Source organism: Staurois parvus, unplaced genomic scaffold, assembly GCF_062004578.1.
Source record: "Staurois parvus isolate SC_StPar_1 unplaced genomic scaffold, SC_StPar_1.0 ptg000226l, whole genome shotgun sequence".
NCBI classification, from domain to species: domain Eukaryota; kingdom Metazoa; phylum Chordata; class Amphibia; order Anura; family Ranidae; genus Staurois; species Staurois parvus.
Window position 1 is genome coordinate 1,395,149 of NW_028318022.1, and position 24,928 is coordinate 1,420,076.

Here is a 24,928-nt window from a genome sequence, read left to right on the forward strand (position 1 = left end):
GTTGTAGAAGTTATGAGAAAAGGAATGATTCAGTAGTTTAGCAAACAAATGGGCAGGGCTGACACCAATAAATCGACACAAATGCTCTTTTTGGGCAAGGTGTATACTGATAAATACACAACCATCTTACATTATGTATTAATACAGACCAGTCAGGTATAACAACATACCATATGGTTAAGTAAACACTACCTACCTGACATCATGGTTTACACACGTAAGCACATATATTAACCAAAATGTTGTTCATGAAGCCTGACTAAACTGACCCATAAAGGTTAAAGGGATAGCAAGAGAAAATGTGCATATACAGTATATAAGAGATGTTCTGCATTTTTTTTTGTTTATTTTGCCCTGACATACGGTTTAAAGTAGAGATCCCCAATCTTCAGCTTGTTGGGCATTGCATTTTAAGGAACCAGGGGTGGTTTTTAACAGCCAAAGTTAAAACAGCTATAGATAATAAGAAAAGAGCTTTTATTAAATATAAAATGAAGGAACGCTATCATCGTTTAAACAGTACAAAGAATATAACAGAATATGCAAAAGGGAAATAAAGGCCACAAAAATTGAAAACGAACAACAGATTGCAAAAGATAGCAGGACCAACCCACAAATATTCTTCAAATATATTAATAGTAGAAAAGGTCCTGTCCGAGCATGTAGGTACTTTACAAAATAATCTAGAGTGGGTGACTGAGGACAAAGAGAAGGCAAATTTATTAAATACCTTCTTCAGCTCTGTGTATACAAAGGAGCATGGGGGAGCTCTTGTCCATAATGGGCATGGTATTGACACAGCTCCAGATGATCCACATTGGCTCACAATCGATATGACCCAAAAATATTTAGACAGAATAAAGGTGAATAAAGCACCTGGACCGGTAGGCATACACCCACGGGTCCTTAAAGAATTGAGCTCTGTCATTTCAAAGCCATTGTTCCTGATTTTTAGAGACTCTTTAATGACTGGCATAGTACCACTGGATTGGCATAAGGCCAATGTGTGCCAATATTTAAAAAGGGGTCAAAATCTTTACCAAGTAATTCTAGACCTGTTAGTTTAACTTCTACAGTTGGGAAGATACTGGAGAGTTTAATAAAAGACCACAAAGAAGAGCTCTTGCTGGAAAAAAATATTTTAAGCAACAGACAGCATGGATTCATGAAAGACAGAAGTTGTCAAACAAATCTGATTTCTTTTAATGAGAGGGTGAACAAAACCTTGGACAGAGGGGTGGCGGTGGATGTGGTATACTTGGATTTTGCAAAAGCGTTTGACACAGTTCCCCACACACGGCTAACGTATAAGGTAAAGTCTATAGGCTTGGAAAAATCTGTATGTAAATGGATAGAAAACTGACTAAAAGATTGTATTCAAAGAGTAGTGGTTAATGATTCATACTCCGAATGGTCTAGGGTTTTCTGTGGTGTACCCCAAGGTTCAGTGTTGGGACCCTTACTTTTTAATATATTTATAAACCATATAGGGTCTGGGATTAAAAATACAGTTTCAGTCTTTGCAGATGACACCAAGCTGTGCAGTGGAATAATGTCCTTACAGGATGTCTACATCTTACAAGCTGACCTCAATGCACTGTTTAATTGGGCAACTATGTGGCAAATGAGGTTTAATGTTGATAAATGTAAGGTTCTGCACTTGGGGGCTAAGAATATGCATGCATTATACATACTAGGGGGGGTACAACTGGGGGAATCAATGGTGGTGAAGGATCTGGGATTTCTGGTAGATCACAAGCTTAATAATGACATGCAATGCCAAGCTGCAGTTTCTAAAGCGAGCAAAATCCTCTCTTGTATTAAAAGAGGTATAGACTCTAGTGAGAGATATCATATTACCCCTGTACATATTAGTAACACCTCATCTGCAATATGCAGTTCAGTTTTGGGCACAAATTCACAAAAAGAACATTGGGGAACTGGAGAAAGTACAGAGAAGGGCAACCAAACTGATAAGAGGCATGGAGATCAGCTATGAGGAAAGATTAGAGGAACTGAATTTATTCTCTCTTGAGAAGGGGGGATATGATCAACATGTATAAATACATCAGTGGTTCATATAGTGAACTCGGTGTAGAGCTATTCTCCCTGAGGTCATCACAGAGGACACTCTTTACGTCTGTAGGAAATCTCCAAACACGGAAAGGTTTTTTTCACAGTGAGAGCTGTGAGAATGTGGAATAGACTCCCTCAAGAGTTGGTTCTGGCCAGCTCAGTAGATTGCTTTAAAAAAAGGCCTGGATTCTTTCTTGGATACACAAAATATAACTGGTTACTAACATTTATAGGTAAAGTTGATCCAGGGAATATCAGGGGGATCAGGAAGGAATTATTTTCCCTGCATGAGCAAATTGGATCATGCATTGCTGGGTTTTATCTCCTTCCTCTGGATCAACTGTAGTTCTGTAGACACCTTTAGACTGACAGAAGTGCAATCAATGGGTCATAATGCATTGTTTCCCATTATCATTCTAATATATATTATAGAAGACTAACCAGTGCTGCAGGAGCAACATTCCATTCACAGTTATGGGGCATTAGTGCACAGACACTGCCCATGTGTCATTACTTTTAATGGTCAAGATTTGAACATGGGAGGTTGTTGCCATAGGAGGTGGCAAATGAGCGCCTAGGGGAGTGATTGATCAGCTTAGCCTAGGATAAAGGGAATTAGTTCAGTGAGCTAGGAAGAGATGCTGGAGTTAGAGAATTAGTAAACTTGTCCATAAAAATCAAATTGAACTGCAAATTAAAGCATTTCTTAATTAGATTTACTTTCTCTAATTTCTAAAACTCCAATAAAAGACATGAATCTATTATAAAAAGAGAAATTACTGCTGGGCAAACAAAAGCTACACATACATCATACTACTGTATATTTTTTTCACTTGCACAGATTGTAAGAACATAAAGCAAATGAACCAGTGTAATGAAATGTTACTTCAATAAAAGAGCTGCGCAATCTGTTCTTTCATCCTCTCCATAACATAAGACTTGGCACGATTCTAGTGTTCCTCATGTTAATATCTAACAAAGACATATGCCAAAACAGACTTACAAAGCAGGAGTCTCCAGAGATACTGGAGATAAGATGGCTAAAGGTAGGGGTGAGTTTTGTTCTCCAGTGAAAGTATTTCCTCCGAGTTCTGCCTCATTTCTTTTGCCTTCAACACTAACTTTCTTCGCGTCCTGAAGGTCAGTATTTTACAATTTGGAACCATGAAAACTCTTTAAATGTTTACTCATGTCTCCAAGTGTGTGAAAATGGTCCCCTACAATTACCACACAGTAACCAGACCCCGAGTCAATAAATAAATGTTAAGGTACTCAAATACAAATTTAAAAGCTCTGTAGACAACCCCTTTTGGTAATTAATAACCTTATCAGCCTTAAAGTTGCCATTATCTTCAGTAACAAATGACAAGTTTGTCTATGTAATCTTTTGCTACTTAAAAAGCTAAACTCCCCCCCCCCCCAAAAGAGAAAAACTTTTTTACGCTTTCACTAATTTTCTTCTTTGTTTTTTGTAATACTGCATTAGGTATACTTGCCTTAGGTGCTATGGGCCAGCATAGATTATACTTATGCAAACTAGCAAAGATTAGCCATGATAAAAAAAATAAGCAGTGTAATTTTTTTTTTGAATGTAAGAAAAGCCTTGGAGGAGCTGCACAGTCTTAAAAAGTAACATATCAAAGAACTCCCCCTGAATTCAATAATATGCTGTAAAGTGGTTATACAGTGAAAACCTGCTAAATCATATTTTAAAAGGCCAGTAACATCTTGCTTTGAAAATGCTAGCTGCCTGGCTATCATGCTGATGCTTTGCATTTGATACTGTCAAGAGGCTTACTCAAGCATAAAGATAAGGAATTCAGAGTCGTATCCTATTTTAATGCAGTATTAAACACAAAGCCAAAAATGTAATATATTGCAGCTAACCAATTATTAGATGTGGTGTCTCTATTCAGATTTATTTTTAGGCACAGCAGGCAGCAACATGGTCAGTCTGGGGGGGGGGGGTTTAAATGGACTAGCAGATTTAAATACACTATCGGATTGAAGTCAAACTCCAGCTCACACTTTATAAGCAGCTGCAGCAACATTTTTGGATAAAGGGTTTACATACATAAATGCTGATCTTTGTAAGCACCACTACCAGTGTTAAATAGGTTGCCTCAACCCTGCAAACTGATACATCTGGAAGAGAGCTTGTTCTTTTGAAAAACCAACTTGCTGCCCAGATCACCAGATGAAAATAAAGGAAAAAAAAGCCTAAAAAAAAGAAAACTAATGTAGCTATCACATCTAAGAACTGGTAAGCTACAATATAATAAATGTTTTATGTTTAATATTGCTTTAATTTGTTGCTGATCAGCTACTTTTTTTAAATATTTCTTTTTGAAATGTTATTTACAATCTTCTGCATTTCACAAATTTACCAGCTTACACAAAATTTTTACCAGTTTTTAACGGTACCTTAGAAAATGGTATGTACTGCTGAACAGATTTTTTCAGCTTAGGTACGCAAGAGGTTATTGAAATCTATTTATTAGAGCTATGATTGTATAAAACATAAAAAGATACTTTGGCCCATGTTTAATAAGCAAAAAGGTGCTAAATGTGGTAAGTGCGGTAAGTAGAAAAACAAACAGTTTTGTTTTAGTGGTCAAACACAATAAAAAGTTCAGTAGTGGCTATACATTATAGCATATTGTTTGTGCTTGCAAACTGTATCAGATAAAGTCTACAGACATTCTTCCAAGCGGTAAATCACTATGCGATCATTTAACTAGCAATGATTTTCCACACATAGCATTCGCATATTCTGTTAGCATTTATGGATCAAGTACAAAGGTTGTGAATTTTGATTGACAGTGTTTCTGCAAAAATAAAATACATTCCAATGGGAAGGCCAAGAGCATGCAAAGTGCACCATATGGAAGAAACACTGACAAGTATATGAGGGAAGATCACGCTGCACTGTGGGGGCTTAAAACTGAACTATGGGATAAAAAAAATGTCTAAATACAAAAGTCACGGGTAGTCTTTCTTGAATCTTGGTGTGTTTTATTTCTTCCAGATCTGTGCAGTAATGCAGTGTGAAGCTTTACCTCTCCAGAGGGACCATTCTCCAAAGGGACCTATTGTGTCGGATACGATGAATTAATGGAAAAAGTCAGTGATATACACTTAAAGCAGAACTACACTGTACCTGAGCACCACAAACCAAAAGGGCTATTTATTTCATTTTTGTATTTCAATGGTATTAACTTTTGTAAACAATTTAACAAGGAAGATTAAAACAAAAGACGCGCCCACGCAGGGGTTATCAATGGTACATAAAAAAAAAAGCGAACAGTACTGTAACTCCAACAATGCAAGAGGCGCGCCCACGTAGGGGCCATCAATAGCACATAAAATACAGAAACAGTGATATACAGTAACACCAACAAAAATTTCCAGCCAAAGGCAAAAATCTCTCGCCTCACATAATCAAACAGAAAAGAAAGAGGAAAAAAAAGAAAAGGAGGAAGAAGAAAACAAGACCAGAAGAAGGGATCCGGGAATGCCAATACCATACAGCATCATAAACCCAGACTAGCTGGGGGGAGCATGGGGAAAAGCATATGTCAACCATGGCTCCCACATGTTAAAAAATTTTTGTTGGGAGTTATTACGGATACTCGACATCCGCTCATTGAGCATCAGAGTGGTCATAGGGTCCCGCACCCCTGAAGAGGGACAGACGGGCTCTTCCATGCCTGGGTAATTGTTCTAGTGGCCGACAAATAGGAAGTCAATTTCTGCTGATGAGCCAACAGGCCCCGTATGGGATAATGAGGCAGAGTCTCTCGGTGTATGGAGAAAAGCCAAAGACACAAGACCAAAAACGAATCAGTCTCGCCCATAACCACCATATATGCAACACGTCTCCACGATAGCCGCAACCCCGAAAGCAGTGATCACCATAAGCAGGGTTCGCCTGGGCTATACGAGCCGGGACCCAATACCAATGAAACAGTACTTTGTATGCCGCCTCCAGCGTGGCTGTATAAAATGAACATTTAGCTACAAACGACCAGGCCTTATTCCAGTCCTCCAGATCCATGACCATCCCCAAGTCACGCTACCACTGGACAACATATGAAAGAGAATTACGCATTGAGTGCCTATTCAAGGATGCATAGAGTAGGGAAACAAGACATGGGGCACACGGACACTGTTGGCAAAGCTGTTCAAAGGCTGATTTCTGATATGGAAAGGCGGAAGTGCCACGCAGTGAGCTCAACCAGTCTCGCAATTGAAGGTAACAGAGAAATTCTGCCGGAGGGATATGCCGTGATTCCCGAAGAGAGTTCCAGGTGGGGAAGGATTGAGAGGTCAAAGTGTTGCACCTGCGAAAAACCATTGGCCCCCCACCAAGAGAGCACCCCTGGCTGATCTAAACCTGGCAGAAAAAGAGGATTATGGATAATTGGAAGCAAAGGCAGAAGGGGCGACGTCAAGTCACTAGAGTAGCGTACCGAATCCCACACTCGTAGGCCATGGAGCAAAATGGAACTCAATGTCCTCGGGTGTTGGGCCGGGGGGAGCCCTAAAAGCGTTGATGTCGCAATGGGGGCAGAGTTAGGCAGTTTCAAAAGGACCCAGAGAGGGACATCAGAGGAAGCGTGCAACATAGACGGGGGGGCAATCTGGCTCACCTGGTAATACTTAGCTACATTAGGCAACCCAACACCTCCCTGCAGTCTATGGGTGAAAAGCATGTTTCTGGAGACTCTGGGGCGTCTGTCAACCCAGATAAATAGCATATTCCTTGCCTGAAGGAACCAGAGAAAATGAGGAACCCGCACTGGGTGGGGGCAAAAATAATACAATTTAAGCAGGATAGTCATTTTTACCGAATTAACCCATCCAATCCAGGACAGGTGCAGAAATTGCCAAGCGTCCTTAAGGAACATACAGAGCGAAGCAATTGATAATAATTTGCAGTGGACAAAAAGTCATAGGTGGGGGTCAGGCGCATGCCCAAGTATTCCAGGGAAGAGGAAGCCCATTTTTGTAAGGGAAGTGGGATTGCAGACGTGAAACCAAATCTGAGGCCAAAGTGATATTGAGAGCGACAGTCTTATCCAAATTAATACGGAGACCCGAAATCAACGAAAAATGTACAAGGACCCGTTGTAAGTTTGGGAGTGTCGTCCACAAAAAGGTTTACCTTAAATTCCTGTCCCGTGTAAGGGACACCTGATATATTACAATCCGCCCGGAGCGACAAAGACAGCGGCTCAAGCACCAGGACAAAGAGCGTAATTATTTCATTTTTAATATTCAAAGCAAACTCACCCATCCATCCATGTCTCAATGCTTTATTTTGCTGACAAATCACTTTAAAAAAAACACCCCCTAGCATTTCTGGCCCTGGGAGATGATTTACTTAGCAATTCCTTCCTGGAATCCATCTGCCCTTATTTCAGGCATACAAGCAGGAAGGTGTGCTTAGCTGAGAAAATCCCTCCACCCCTCCTGAAGACTCCTGGAATTACATCATTTGCCTAGGCATGGAAACTAATAAGTGATTAAAGAAATGTAAAAAAAATAGTTTAACGCAAGTAAATATGATATACTTTCCTTTCTATTTACTAATTCTAGCAGCACAAGTCTTCAAAATAGTAATTGTTGACAGAGTGAAGTTGCACTCTTAGTGATAGCAGTACACATATATGCGGCCACTCACGGGTGGGACTTAATGCCGAGTGGCCGCATATAAGCGGCCCTGTTAAAACCGCTTACCGTGCTGAGCGCGCACTCCCAGCATGGTAGCTGGCACGAATAGGTAAGCTCCCGATGTACACTTGCGATTGACAACTTTCCAATTATGTGACAACTGTGACAGCCAATCACATTGGTCACATGATCCAAATGCCCGCCTCCACCTCTCAGCTTTTAGAACCCTTAAAGGGCCGGGAGGCAGTCGGTGCCAAAAGATTAAGGCCACATGTGATGGAAATTCCATTCTATAAAAAAGAACAGTATTTACCAGTGACAAATTATTGATTATCCTGTTCCTCAGGATTCGTGGTTAGCAGCTATAGATATTGAGGCCCTATATAGCATCATCTCACACTTGAAAGGTTTACAAATGACAAACTTTTCTAAATCACACATATAACGAACAATGGGAATATAACTAGTTTGTGCTTGAGCTCTTGGAATTTGTCTGATGTAAAATGCATTCACTTTCAATGACACCCATTACCTCCAGATCCAGGGTGTAGCAATGGGAACGTGTTGTGCCCCATCCTATACTAATCTGCATCTGGGGAGGTATGAGAACCATAACTTGATGTAGGATGCCTGAACTTTGTACAGTTACATGGACAATGTGTTCATCATCTGGGATGGCACCCGAAACACATCATCTGGGATGGCACTCGAAACACACAGATATACTATGTCTAAATATAAATTCTTTCAATCTAAATTTCAATGTGTTGTGTGATAGGAACCTTTTTTGGTTTTGAGGATTTCCAACAGGGAAGATGCTCTTTTGGGAATACATTGTACCACAAATCTGCAGCAGGAAATATTATACTCCACGCAGCTAGTACAAACTCCACTATGCAATATAGCCAGCATCTGCATTTTAGATGCAATTGCTTCAATTAAAGTGACTTCTGTAAAGAATCCAACTTGGGATAGACTCCTACAACTGAGACAAAATAAAAATATCCTTAAAACAGCAAAACAAAATCCTCTGACTCTCTGCTGCTTAGCAGTGACAAGATGACTGAACCCAGTGCAGTGGAAATCATCACGTGTTATAATCAGCACCAAAAGTTTCAAAAAAATACTTGGAAAATATTGCAGATCCCCAAATAGTGGGTTTCATCAAGGATAAACATGAGATAAGGTTTTGTATGCCCCAAAATAAGAGACAGTTTAAGTAATAGCCATTCCAGGGACCAGCGTGATGATCCATGCACGATGGTTGTTAAATGCAAGGCATGTAAAATACTGTGAGTATAGTAATGAGTAATCATATTAATGTACCCAAAGAATTATGTAGGCTGTAGGGCCATAGGATTGATTTATCTTCTATAATTGTGCATGTTATTACATAGGTTAGACAAAGCACCAGATCTGGATAAGAATCTATAACCATATATAGTCGATTAATAATAGCAATTTATCTGCTGACATATATGCAGACATGTGGCATTAAATCACCATTACAATGCATCCTATGTATCATTTACAGGTCTAGACTCCACCCAGATCCTAGAGGTAGTGAATTTGATAAACTTTTGCTACAGAGCAAAATGCAGTGGTTGTACAAATTATGTGCCACCATCCCACCTGGTTTAAATGAGTCCCTTCGTTTCAAGTCATTTTTATAAAGTAACATGAGTAGTCTGTTCTATGATTTTCAGTTTTTTGTGTGAAACTACCGGTATAAAAGAAACAACTGAATATGGTGAGATAAAGCAAATGTTATGCTAGGTATATATGTTATGGACATGTTACGTATGTGGAGCAGAAGTGCTGAGATTGTCTATGGCTTGATAAATGTTTGTAATATGTAGTTGTGTGGTGCTGTCCCCTGGGAGAACACCAGGGGAGCTAGAGAGACACACCTGGGTTACAGTCAGCCAATAGTAGCTATAATAAGACCCAGTTGAATCATCCAACCTGGATTGTTCCTGCTATGTTTCCTCCCACTCCAATGGGCCTTTCGCAGGGTTGAAGTGGGTGGAGAAGGAGATAAGGTTTTAGATGCTGCTGCTGTGCTACATTGCAGCATCACATCATCAATGTATGATTATATCTGGCAAGGTGGTACGTGGAGCCATGGCACTCACGCAGGGCATTGGTGGTTCTTGGTGAAGATTTAAGGGAAAGGGTGACTTTGCTAAGTTTTGTGTCCTTCCTCTTGGAGGAGGGTATGGGAATTAATGGATCTCTTTAAGTGTGATATGGGATGGGCACAATGTCCTGGTCCAGTCTGTCCAAGGCCTCAAGTCACAACTGGCTGCCCCGTGGTGCGGGTGGAGGTCGTGGTGAAAAGGGGGGGGGGGGTCATTGTTAGCTCAGAGGCTGAGTTGTTGGGTGCTTTTTCTCTTTTATAATATTTTTTTCTTTCTTTCAATTTTTTCTTTTCTTTCCTTACTTTTGTTGTACTGGGGATCTAATGTCAAACCATTAACATGTTGGATTGCATTGTATTTATGTTCTCCCTGGTTTAGGGTTACAGATTGGTGACCCCTTTCATTGTTTATTTGTATGTTAAATTCTCAATAAAACTTTTATGGAACAAAAAAAAGGTATATTGTGGAAACTGTGTTAAACAATATGTATCAGAGATTTCTATTTACTTCTTTTATACACCTGTACACTTCTAAAGAGGTTGATTCTCTTTTCAGCGAAATGCACTAAATTCCAACTGAAACTGTTGCCAAGTCAGGTTTATGTGTGGTTGTGGTTTGAATTGTGTACATATACAGTATAATAAACGTTAAATGAAAACATCTATATCTAATAAAACAATCACCTTGAGCTGTAAGGTGGCCAGAATAACACCAATTATTCTTTCTTTAAAAGTTTAAGTGCAAGAGGTGAAATTCTCAGTGAATTCTAACAATAATATTTTAACATGTACTCTAATAAACTGAATGAATTGATTTTTAGCATGATCTTTATGTCTTTGTTGTTTGGTACTGGTAAAGTTCCAAAAAATGCATAGTTGGTATTTAAATATAATAATTGTGGGATGTGGGACATGAGTATACTTATGAGGTTTACATAAGGACATTTACAGGTACATCTACATAGAGCACAAAAATATATTCAGATTTTATTACAAAAACAATTAGATCTTAGAAAGCGGCTTTGATAAGCAGCAAAACACCTTCAACATTACAGAAAAAGTCCAGCTGAATGCGACTAACTACTATTATATACCATGAGCTGCTTAAATAAAAAAAACCTTTACAGAAATGAACATTTAACTGTAGCCAAAACAATACAAGTACCCATTAAAAACACTAAAGACAGCATGTCAGAAACTTAGCTGCAGACACATTTTGGGGATATCCAATTCATGAAATGGTAATATATTAGCTAAAATTGATTTTCCCATTGGCCATGCTCAGTTTAAATATTATTTACAGAACAAACAAAAGTACGAATGTGAGAAATGGAAACACTTACTCAGCGCTCATGCTTGTCATAACCAATGATCGTGTAACCTAGAAAAACAAAAACAAATGTTATCAACAGGCCTTCAAAATTATGACTGATTTCCAAAACTAGAAATCACCTAATCTAGTTTCAGTATTGTAAAAATGCCAAAAAACAATTTTAACTAAGACTGGAAAAAATGGTTACTAAATGTTAGTCCTGATAGATTTACCTGCTTTTATACCCATTTAGCATTGCGATTTAAGTGGATCTTAACCTTCCTATGGTATACAGCCAAGGAAGCTGCCATCTTAGCCACTGATCTGTAGTTACAATGGTGTGGCATGTGATCAGTAATAACACCAGTCATTTGATGGCTTGAGAGTTCACTTGAAAACACCAGAAACTGTGACGCTTATCGTTCATGGCATGCCTTGAATATAACGGTTTTGGGAAACCACTAAATCGATCGGTTTAGTTCTGCTTTAAAGAGACCCTGTCACCAATTTATTCATATCAACAACAATCTTACCATAAGATTATATGAATGATGATGGTTTAAGTCTAATGGTATTTTGTGTTAGCAAATGAAAAAAAAAACAAAAAACTTTCAGTAAAAAAATTATCTGAAAAAAAAATATATATATATATGTCCATTTATTGAGTTTTAGAAATGTTTACCTGTAAATACCCTGAGACTGCTGCTGGGCTCCACCATCTTGATTATTGTCAGCAGATCCAGCACACTCAGAGCTGTCACTATCGAATTCCCCTTCACTCTTCCCTGGTTGCTACATAAATGGTTATGTCTTACTGCTACATAAAAGGCTATGTAGGGAGTTAAGAGGAGGGACGGAGGAGTTAGGCCAGCATAGACAGCACAAAAGCACATTGCAAGTGAATAAAAAATAATTTGTGGAAAGTAAAAGCACTCAAAGTAAGCATTTAAAATACTTAACTTCTGTTCTTTTACCTGCAATTTTTACAAGCTGGTTACAGGGTCACTTCAAGGGATATTTTGTCATCACATATACAATTTGTCTCATGCCGAGGCCCACAATACTAATGTACATTACAGTATACTGCCCACATTCAATTATTCTATACTCTACGCACACACCAGACAGCAAGCTTCTGCTGTTAGCGCATTAAGAATGGTTACACAACCGCTTATCTGATAGCATGAAATTGTAGATAGTCTTCATAGGTGTTTTGACAGATTTGCAGACAGGTGAGAGAATAGGATTTTTGCCTTCATTGTAAAATACTTTTATTGGGGTCCTTTGAGGTACACAGGAATTTTTGGTTCATACGGTCTCCTACAAGGAACATAGACACTGGCAACAATAAAAAAAATTCAGGACAGAATAACCCCACCCACATACAGCACATCTCAGTTTTGTAGCAAAGTAGTACAGAGAACATAAAAATAAACACAGAGGAGAGAGGACCTGTGTCCCCAATGGACTCCAAAAGGATTTTACTGTGAGTACTAAAATGGTCTCACTGTTATAACTCATATTACTCTTGCACACTCCTGCGTGTTCTTGTAAACACACACTCACTCAATTGGAGCTGCATCATCCAGTGCAGTTGAGATGGGGTGGAAACATTTCCCTAGTGAAGCCCATAGCTGAATATAAACAGGAGGGCTTTCCCCCCAGTGGCCTGTTTGCAAGGCATACTAGATATAAAGCAAGCCCAAAATGAAAGGAGAATTTTAACTCCCTACACAAAAATGGCCAATCAGCCTATGTAGCAAATACCACACACCCAGCCTTAGTACCAAACAGAGGATACCTCAACCCGACACAAACCTGCTGGGCTCTCACAACAGTAAGTTTCATAAGGGGACAATAAAAACAGCCTCCATAAAGAATCCCTAGAAATACCGGAATGACCTGTATAGTGGAGTCCTGTGTGAACTGGAACTCAGAAGGGTAGTCAATCTCCTTTTGGTTCACCAAAACCATGTAAAGCGAGAGACTCCCTAAACAAACCATTCAATTTGTACTCAGTCAGTAGGGTCTTTCAACAACATAGCTGTTGATATATCTAAAGGAGACTGTACAAACAGACAAAATGTTATGTGATCTAAACTGTATAAAAATTCCCTCCATTCCCCCAAGGGGTAAGCACACAGCAAATTGAAAAAATAATTTCTAACCATCCTACACCGTATATTTTAGTTTTAGGTATATTGTAATGTTTGGCTCATATTAGAAATTGAAAAAGGTAGTGTCAAGAATTCAGCAAGAAAGAAAACCGAAGAAAATTGAAGAAAAACGCTTTGGCGATAAAGAAGCTAATGTCAAGAGTTTATCTGAGCTCCTCTAGTATTCTTGATAGCCAACTCCACCTTTAAGACATATTACACCCATATTTAGGGAGTAACATGTGACTGATGCTAAGTGGACCGCCACCTTCAAAATGTATCTCCCTCTGACAAAGATCTGTAAATGAATAAACTACAACTCACTGTAGTACGTTGACACTGCCTCCAGCTCTTCAACTTGAATTCCTACCTCAGTATGGGCATAGAGCTGGAGGAAGAGTTTATAGGTGTCTGGCATTGCTTTTATGAGCCAAATCTCCACAGGTTAATTTGTAAAAAAAAATAATTCATGCAATTTTTTTACCTGTAAAATATAAGTGCATTTAACATTTTCTGCAGTAGGTGGACTTATCCTTTAGGAATAACGGAGTTGCTTGCTGATTTCCAAATATTGAGGACAACAGAATGTTACCCAGGACCTCTACATTTTTATGATGAGAATCAGTCAAGAAATTTGTCCGTTTCTTATTCACTGTGAAGTTGTTAAGCTGGCACTGTATTTCAGGAAAGTCCAGGGGTAAATCAACCAAGACATTTCAAATGGTCTGTTTTCCAGCTAGCATTTTTGAGGTTAACAACTTGTTTGCACAACAATGTCAACCATGGGTTGTAGCATGCCTGTGCATATTATCATTGTCATTTTCTATTATGTATAGTCATTTCTGATTACGTATATCTGTTCTACTACTGTTAATCTGCTGTAACAAGCAGAAGCCTAGTAAAGGGATGTTTCACAATGAACATTGTAGTATACAAAATATTACTAAAAGTTCCTAAAAACTATCACAAACATGTTTACATCTTTTGTACAGAGACTCAGAAGCAAGTCAATTGCAGCAATAAAAAAAAGGTATTATTTTACATGCCCTTAGGAAAAAATGGGCTGCTGTTTAAATGCATTTGCTATGAGTTTATATTGCATTGTATTGATGCATACAAGCATCTAAAATGCAGCAAAGTAGAGAAAGCAACAATAAACACATGTGTACACTGTACATACATATCAGAAGCAAAACATAAGACCATAAAGTTCAAATGACAACCAATTTCATGCGGCTGTGATATAAAACTGGTCTGAAGCTGGTAAAAATTCAACCTGGGCATCTTTAAACCCCCCCCCCCAAAAAAAAAAAAAACCCTGTAAAAGTGGCTGTAAACCCTTACATGTACCCAGTGAATTGCCTAGACTCAGGGGATACAAAAAGATTAAACAAATCCTCCTACATAAGTAGTACCTGTTTATTGGCAGTCTTCTCCCTACATCCAAAGTGCAGAATTTATAAAGCTTGTCAGACATCAGGGAAAAAAAAGAAGGCAGAGAGCTGAAGTTACACTCAGCAGAGCTCAGTGAGGAGAGCTGGGAACCCGTCACCATTTTTCTCTTGGTGTCAGAAAAACGTGTTAGTAAAGATTCATGTTTATACAGAGGAATAAAGCAGCAGAGATAAAAGACTCTTTGTGCTCTTAATTCAGACAAGTGCACACTAAAGAGCAATATGTTTTGCTCATATTTCATGTCTGAGGTGAGGGGTGATTTTGGAGCACTGATTTCAGCACAGCAAGCTTTTGGTGCTGATAATATAACATCCCAAAAGTACATGTCAAAGCTTTAATAGTATACAGAAAAGGAGGGTGATACGCATGTGGCATTTCTCCAATTTCCCCTGATGAAGACTTGTTTGTAGTCGAAACGCATTGGAAATGATCACTGGGGAAAGTTATGTTGTATTGCAATTCTGATATTTTTCCTTCTGAATGTATAAATGTTCTGTAAATTATGTCAACTAGATGATACAGTGCAGTGGCACATGGAATAATATGTACACAGTAATCTAGTTGTATAGACAAGACCCCTTGTTTTTAAATAATCAAATGTTTTAGATGGAATTAAAATAAATCTGATTACTACTGACTTTCCCATACATATTTCCTTGTTGCTGCATGAAAGTCCCAGGGGAGATGTTTTTGTTGTCTTCTAATACTGTTTGAAGGATGATGAAGCAGCAGGGTATTCACAAGCATATCACCCTCCTTTTCTGTAAGCCTTAATAGTATGACATCTTTAGCATCATAGTATTTTAATGACTACTAATATAGTATTTAGCACTGCGATACTATATATTTCTATGCATGATAGGGTTGTTGGCAGGTTGGGTTGAGGATAAATGTTAGGCTCAAATTTAGAGTTACACTAAGGTTATGATTCCTTAAGTGACTTATTTTTCGATTTGTAATTTTAGTTTACTAAATATGCAATAAAAGTTATTTATGCTGAAAATATGTTCTGAAATTGATGGTGCTAAATATCTTATTTATAAAAAACAAAACAAAAAACTATTAAAACTATTTTTGCTAGCCAACAAACTGTGTACAAAGATATCAACCAAAACGCTCTGCAAGGCATTCACCTTCCTCAACAGCACCCAACAAATTCTTATTTTAAATTGTTGATGTAGTTTTTGCAAAACTGAATAGTTCTTTATACCAAGGTATGCTGCAGCATATGATGGGTAACATAAAATAAAAATCTGGAAGATAACTTGAGAACCCTACTCATTAAGCGTTTATGATCTAATACAAAACTGTAATGTATACAAAGGTATATACATCTATGGAGGGGGGAGGGAGGAGTGAAACTATATAGAAACTATAAATTAGGTTCATCAATTCAACATAAAAAATTGATTTTTGTTTGTTAGATATTTGTTAATCATTTCAAGTTTAATTGGAAATTTGCTGATATTTAAAAACATTTGAAAATGGTATATAAAACCTACAAGACCAGCTTTTGAGCTCTCAAAGACAAACATTTATGATTGCAAAATAAAACCAATGAGAAAATCTTAGTATCTTGACAAGCTTATTTCTAGGGCAAAACAGATTTAAGTTAATAATATCTGAAATGAGCCAAGCGGTCAACTCAACACTCTATACTCCTGTGGTTATAATGTTTAGGAAAATCTAAAAAAAATTATGGAAAATAGGAATGTTACACTTAAGGTAAGAGTAATGCCTGGCCCAAGTCCGAGATGTAAAACAGAGCCAGAGCCAATCAATCATCAATTTGCTCTCAAATGTGTTCTCACAAAAACATGATCTTGCCCTCTAGTATATGACTTATGACTGCAGAGATTGAAAAATTATGTTGGCCATTGAAAGGATCTTGGAAAAAAGGTTTTTTTTTATCTCTAAGCTGAAGTTATCATACAAAAATAATGTTCTGGCTTGTAGTTCCTTGGCTTTTCCTCATTTAGCTAAGAGTTGACTAGTATATAATCTTGACCTTCTGGTCAGATTAAACTTGCAAAAAGTAAAAATGTTATCAGGTCACTAAATTATATGTGAAAATGCCACGATTGCATATACATCAATTAAACCAATTACTTTATTTATAGGGGAAAACCCCAAAAGCTATTAAAAAAAAATGGTTAAAAAAACTCTAATATTGATTTTTAATTTCACTACACAGTAACACAAGCCTCTATTTCTGTTTTGCACAAACTTCTATAGCCATCACTAATTTACACAGATGTAAATAAATTGTATATCACAGAGGCCATCACTAGTGCTGTTGAAATCTAATTATATCATGTGCTGCAAACCTCCACAGGTTGACAATTACAGCTAAAGGGCCACTATCTGACCACAAGTATAATGTCTGACCTTTTCACCACAAAACCAAGAAGTAATTTAAAAGAGAAGTTCACCTTTGGAACATGTTACATGTTTCACCCATTCTTTTTCTTTTTTAAATGGTTGAACTGGATGGACGTTTGTCTTTTTTCAGCCAGACTAACTATGTAACTATATTACCCCTGTATAAATCATTAGTAACACCTCATCTGGAATATGCAGTTCAGTTTTGGGCACCAATTCACAAAAAGAACATTGGGGAACTGGAGAAAGTACAGAGAAGGGCAACCAAACTGATCAGAGGTATGGAGGAGCTCAGCTATGAGGAAAGATTAGAGGAACTGAATGTATTCTCTCTTGAGAAGAGGAGATTAAGGGGGGATATGACCAACATGTATAAATACATCAGTGGTTCATATAGTGAACTCGGTGTAGAGTTATTCACTTTGAGGTCATCACAGAGGACAAGGGGGCACTCTTTACATCTGGAGGAAAAGAAATGTAATCTCCATATACAGAAAGATTTCCTCACAGTGAGAGCTGTGAAAATGTGGAATAGACTCCCTCAAGAGTTGGTTCTGGCCAGCTCAGTGGATTGCTTCAAAAAAGGCCTGGATTGTTTCTTAGATACACAGAATATAACTGGATACTAACATTTATAGGTAAAGTTGATCCAGGGAATATCCGATTGCCTCCGGGGGGATCAGGAAGGAATTTTTTTTCCCTTCAGGAGAAAATTGGATCATGCTTTGCTGTTTTTTTTTTCCTTCCTCTGGATCAACTGTGGGTATAGGATTATAACGCTTTTTTTTTGTTTGTTTTTTTTAATGGTTGAACTGGATGGACTTTTGTCTTTTTTTCAGCCAGACTAACTATGTAACTATATTTTGCAACCTGATCTCCCCTCCCTGTGACAACAGGCAGAGGATCTTCTCCCTGCATGCACCGTCACAATTTAAAACAGTGTGGTCGGGCGCATGCGCGGCCGGCTCCGGGATGGCAGCGCTTTGAAGGCAGCTCCGTCCATCTGCCAGCACTGAGCGGCACACATCGACCCTGGGGACCACAACCGCTTCACAGCCCTTCATGAAGGGTGCCCGCACCTCGGCGCCTATGCCCCGCAGGAGGAAAACCCCGGGGCAACCCGGGAAGCTGACAGATTTCTTCCCGGCGGCAGGGCCCGGAATCCAAGATGGCGCCCGCAACGGCGCACAGGGAGACAGACAGGGAGACAGAGGCAGCACTGAGGAGGACTACAGGGCCCAGCAAACGGATCCCAGACTGAGACAGCAGCTGTACCCAGGAGACCCTGGTGAGTTGTCACCTCCACTGTCCCCTACAACAAGCAGCCCAGCTAAATCTCGGCCACGGTTAGATGATGACCCTGACCCCTCATATCAGGCCCTAAATCTCCCTGCTCCAACACCACACGCAGCCTTTACCAAAATTGATGCGTTCCCTGCTTCAGAACAACCGCTGACAGAGATTTGCATGAGGAACATGCTCTCATCACTACGTCAGACCCTACATACTGATATTTCCATGTCGCTCAACCAAATTACGAACATTATAAGTCAACAAGAACGCAGAATACAGCATATAGAAACCAATATGGGAGATATCATAACGGCACATAATGATTTGATTGATGCTCACGCAGATCACACTTCGGAAATCGAACGAATCAACCTAAAACTAGCCGATCTAGAAGATAGATCACGCCGCAACAACATTAAATTTAGAGGGATACCTGAATCTGTCACTAATGAGACACTACTACCTTATCTACAACAGTACATCAAGCTCCTCATCCCAACGATCCCGGACTTAGAGCTGGCGATCGATCGAGCTCATAGATTGCCCAAACCTTCCTTTCTATCCGCTGCTATTCCAAGAGATGTTTTAGCCCGTATACACTTCTATCACATCAAAGAGAGAATCATGACGGCGGCCAGAAATCCACCGCCACTCCCACCAACGCATACAAATATTAGATTATATGCTGATTTATCAAAAGCTACACTTCTCAACAGGAAAAAAATGGTAACCATTACCAAGGCCCTCAGAAACCATAACATAGCTTACCAATGGGGTTTCCCCACGAAGCTAACAGTGCGCCACAAAGGCAGAATATTCACGATCAAATCTCTAGAAGCAGGCCTAGACCTACTCAAAGCATGGAACATCATACCCATAGAATCGCAGGGAGCTGCACTACCTTCCCTCCAACATATGGAGACAACATGATCAACAACGCAGATCAAGATAAGTTGAGGCAAACTTATATTCACGTTCCTCCCCAGAGGCTTTAGTTCAATACCGAGTTACTGGCGATCGGCCTAGAACCGATGAAAATTGTTTTATGAGGTTACATCTGGCTTGACCCTTCAGATGGTCAAAGTCCGTTCAAACCCCCCAGTTTTTCAGTAGCTAAGGAAGCTACTAGGTTTACTTGCATTTTGCGCAAGTCTTTTTTTACTATTGTTCTATGTGTCCCTTCCCTTCCCCTAATGTGGCACCACCAAGTATTCAACTTGCAATCAAGACCTACTTATCTCGAATATATATGGAAGACCAGTTATAATCCACCAATTGAACCTACTCCGCATAACATTGTCAGAAACCTTTCTTCTCGCATATGGCCATACACTGAGCTACGATTCTCTCAAACAACATGCCATTTTAATATACACCTCAAGAAAAGACTATTAAATGATTAAAATCACATCCCTTAATGTACGAGGTCTCAACTCTCCCTTCAAGAGATCGATGCTCTCCAAAGAAATCCGGAAATCCCAAGCCGACATCTTCTTTATACAAGAATCCCACTTTGCCACAAGAAAAATTCCCAAACTACAACTACCCCGATTCTCCCAAGTATTTATGGCAACTGATGTTAAAAAGAAAAATGGAGTTATCACTGCCGTTAAAGACTCTACCACATTCCGAACTATCTCAAACATAGCTGATCCGCATGGTCGTTATCATATCTTGGTGTGCCAAATAGACGATATCATATACACGCTAGTGAATGTATACGGCCCAAACAGCAAACAACTGTCCTTTTTCCGCAAACTCCACAAACTCATATCACAACACAAACAAGGCAGACTTATCATCGGAGGCGATCTTAACATTATGGGTAATCCGCTCTTAGATTCGTCTTCTACTAAAAAATCCACCAAGCCGGGCTTTAACCACTTCTTACATGAACATGACTTATACGATATATGGAGATGTCAACACGGCACTGAGAGAGATTACACCTACTACTCCCCTCCTCATCTTTCTTATTCAAGAATCGACAAGTTCATCACTGACAAATGGACATTACAACATGTGAGATCATCTATCATCGGTACCATAACTTGGTCAGATCACGCTCCAATCAGTATAGCCTTAGATGACAATCCACGCTCAGCAATACCACCCATATGGAGATTGAACGCTTCACTACTGAGAAACCCAGAAAACCTGAAACATATCCTAGAAGCCCACAACTTTTTTTTTTAAACGAACTCTACTTCTGATATCTCTATCACTACACTTTGGCAAACATACAAAGCCTACATGAGAGGTATCCTTATACAATTGAACTCCCGCACAAATAGACACAGATCCCAACAAATTGACCATTTACTAACCTCTATCCGCGCACATGAAGAGATAAACAAAAAGAACCCAAATCCTTCCACGTCTGCAGCCCTAGCCCTAGACAGAAATAAACTACGAACCATCCTGCTCCACAATTATGATAACAATCTCCAAAAAACAAAAACCAAATTTTACGCACTAGGAAATAAAGCAAACTCACTCCTCGCCAAAATTGTTAAACAGAAACGACTTAAAGCTAAAATCTCCACAATTCAACACCCTAACACTCGCACCATTTTAACAAACCCACAAGACATAGCTAATGCGTTTGCGACATACTACCAAGATCTGTATAATATAAAAGATGACCCAAACACAATCCAACCAACAGCTCTTTCCATTAGAAATTTTCTACAGAACACAAATCTTCCTTGTATCACTCCTCATCAACTAGAATCTCTCTCTACGCCGATAACACCCTTAGAGATCCAAAAAACTATAAATACTCTCCCCTTAAACAAATCACCAGGAAACGATGGCTTTATTAACGAATATTACAAATCACTAGCACCCAATCTTACTTCCCACCTAGCGACCTTATATAATCATGTCGCCACTTCTGGGGAATTTCCCCAGGACATGCTACAGTCCATAATCACCACCATCCTAAAAACTGGCAAAGATCCCCAATTAGTACAAAACTATAGACCGATTTCATTACTCAATACAGACATAAAAATATATGCTAAAATAATCGCCCTAAGACTACTCCCATATCTACCTACATTAGTCCACCCAGATCAAGTGGGATTTATACCCGGTAGACAGGCTCCAGATGCTACAAGACGAATTATATCCATACTGCACCACCTTGAGAACAAAAAACAACCCTCCCTTCTCCTGTCATTAGATGCGGAAAAAGCATTCGACCGAATCCATTGGCAATTTATGAACCTTACATTACAAAAATTTGGAATAAATGACTGGATGCTTTCAGCGATACTATCCCTCTGCTCCAAGCCCACCGCCAGAGTACTGACCAATGGCACACTTTCACAACCTTTCTATATAACGAATGGTACCAGACAAGGATGCCCCCTATCCCCCATAATTTTTGCCCTACTTATCGAGCCATTAGCAACTAATCTTAGAAATGAATCTAACTTTACGGGAATTAACATGTATCAACATGAGCACAAACTTAGTCTCTTCGCAGACGATATTATTCTTATGATTACAAACCCCTATAAGTCACTCCATTCGATATGTACACATATCCGTAGTTATACAGATGTTTCGTATTACAAACTCAATGAACCCAAATCATCTATACTCAACCTACATACACCAATTGATACTAAAAATCTAATTTCCAAACATTTCCCCTTTACCTGGGAATCACACAGCATACCCTACCTAGGGATAAAACTTACCGCAACCACTGGCCAACTTTACGCAACTAATTACAAACCATTATTGGAAACCATCCCCCAAGAAATAAAAATTCTACGCACAACCACACTATCAACTTTAGGTAGAGTAGCAACTTTAAAAATGTGTATATTACCTAAAATACTATATATTTTTCGGACGCTCTCTATACCAGTTCCTCATACCTTCTTCTCAAAAATTCAAGCTATGCTAAATAAATTTTTATGGAACTCTAAAAGACCCAGATGTTCCACGAACTTATTATTACGCCCACCCTCCAGAGGTGGGACAGGTCTCCCCCACCTAAAATCATATTACCAAGCAGTCCTCTTAAACCAACTCTTCTTCTGGTGGCACCCAACCGACGAGAAGATCTGGACCAAACTAGAAAACTCATTATGCTCACCACACACAAAACACAAACTAGACTCATTCTCCATCCTCCAAAAGAAATTTCGTCTTCCAAACAAAGAACAATATACTTATTTACGAATAGTCCACTCTCTTCACAAAACACAAATACCACTTGAGATAGAAATTCCGGCAACTGCACAACACTTCTTCCAAAAGACACAATACCCCAAGAAAGGAATTTCGACTTTCTATTCACTCATAACTGAAATACAGTTCACTACAAACAACTCTTCCTTACTCAATTGGGAAAAGAATCTCTCCCAACCAATCGCTCTAAACACTTGGGAAAAGACATTCAATATCACATTTAAAGCTTCTAAATGTAGCTCCCATTGGGAAAATTATCTGAAAATCCTACACCATTGGTATCTGACACCAACTAAATTATCCCAATTTTACCCTCAACATTCACAACTCTGCTGGAGACATTGTGGAGAAAAGGGATCTCTCCTTCACATACTTTGGGACTGTAAATCTCTTAAATCTTATTGGAACAAGGTTTTCCAGATCATCTCATCACTCACAGGAACTCCAATTACTCCAAATCCAGCCCTAGCTCTCCTCCACATCGGAATAGACATATTCCCTGTAAAGGTACGCACTATTATCATCCACATTCTAGCAGCTGCAAAACTTAACATCACCAAACTATGGAGATCCACTACAACCCCTTTATTATCCCGCCTCATTTCCGATCTCAATTTCCAATGCGAGATGGAAAGAAGAACCGCACTCTATAATTCCTCCTACCATAAATTTAAAACCCATTGGTCACGATGGTTAAATAATCCCAGTTGCTCAATTAAATGATTACTATTCAAAAGGAATACATTATTCTCTACCCATACTGAATTGGTGCTTACCCTCCCTTCCCCCCACTTCCTCCCCTGTTCTTCCACTACCCTCATGTTCTCCCCACTATTATGCCCCACTAGTCTTCTAGAATGGTTCACAACATACAGAGCATACCTCTCATGTAACTAAACTACAGGAATACAAGTTCCCCGGCCACTTGGTGGGGATTCTTCGCTTATCTTTTGTCATTATTTTTCATATAATGATATTCTCGATGTGAACCAAAATGTTCGACTATCTAATATTACTTATGTATGTTTAAATTTCAATAAAAATTATTTGAATATAAAACAGCGTGGTCATGCAGGGCTCTGCCCACATGACCACAATATTTAATCAGAGTTTCTTGTGAATGAATAGCGTAAGAGTACCGTCAGCCATTGCGGTTGACGGCTTGCAGTTCTCATTGCACTACCAAGGCATTGGTGAGCTCTATCATAGTTGATTCTTCCTGCTCTGAAGTAACTGCCTGCTCATATGAGGTACAGGCAGTCAGCTATCCTAATAGTCTGCAGGAGCCTGAGATTGCACCCATGATCTGCTGATCACAGGTGAAAAGCTCTGCAGCATCCTTTAAAAATAAAAAAAAGAAATAAAAAGAAATGCACATTTTGTTTTACCTGCAAAAAAAAGTGCATTTATTTTTCTCCAAAAGGTGAACTTAGCTTTTAAGCATAATCAAGGCCATATTGTGGTATTAAAACAGTCTAAAAGCTATTTTTTTTTTTACACAACACTACCTAAAATGCAGATCTTTCTGTGTAATAAAGTATGATTCAGCACATCAGTAGCGGTTTTCCCCAACTGTCTCCATGTTCTGAAAAGAGAAAAGTGGTCAACTGTTCATTTAAAACTCCAATGTCTATCTTAGCCCACCCAGTAAAGATACCTCTTGGCCTTCCTTTGAGTCCTGTGTCTCTGAAGGAGAGGAGATATAAGGTAGCAGCAGCCGGAAGGAGTGGTGAGAGCTCAAGATAAAGGTTTAACTTTGGACTTTTGAAAATAGTCAAAATTTGCACTTTAACACTGGTGTCTAATCTGTACTTTTTCTGGAAAAACAGAGGATATTTGAAAAGTGAACCATGGGCACCTTTTGGTTAAAGAGACCCTGTCATCAGACCATTCATTTTACCATTCATTTTACCAGTAATGTCCCAAAAGTTATATATGCTTTAAAGTGGATATTCCCCATTTAAACATGATCATCTGCATGGACACATGCACACTTACAGTATATTTCCTTTGTTTATCTTTAATAAATTGTCCGGCCCTGCCCCCCTCCTTGCACATCATTTGCCTAGGTGAATGACTTGTACTGTCCTCCCTTTGTCTCCTGGAATGTGCAGGTCATATATCCCAGGAGGCAAAGCCTTTCATTCAGTAAAAATGGAGAGGACAGGCTTAGCAGGTCATCAGGAGGCGCATTGGCTGAACTCTAAACAGCGGGCAGCCTCTTAGTGA

General features: G+C 39.0%; 1 protein-coding gene across 1 annotated transcript in view; it reads right to left on the reverse strand.

Annotated features, from left to right (window-relative positions):
* MCPH1 (microcephalin 1) overlaps window positions 1-24,928 on the reverse strand; it is a 417,602-nt gene that overhangs the window by 278,291 nt on the left and 114,383 nt on the right. The window contains exon 10 of the mRNA XM_089679549.1: window positions 11,236-11,273. Coding sequence (XP_089535675.1) covers window positions 11,236-11,273 — 38 coding nt within the window. The remainder of the gene's footprint in view (window positions 1-11,235; window positions 11,274-24,928) is intronic.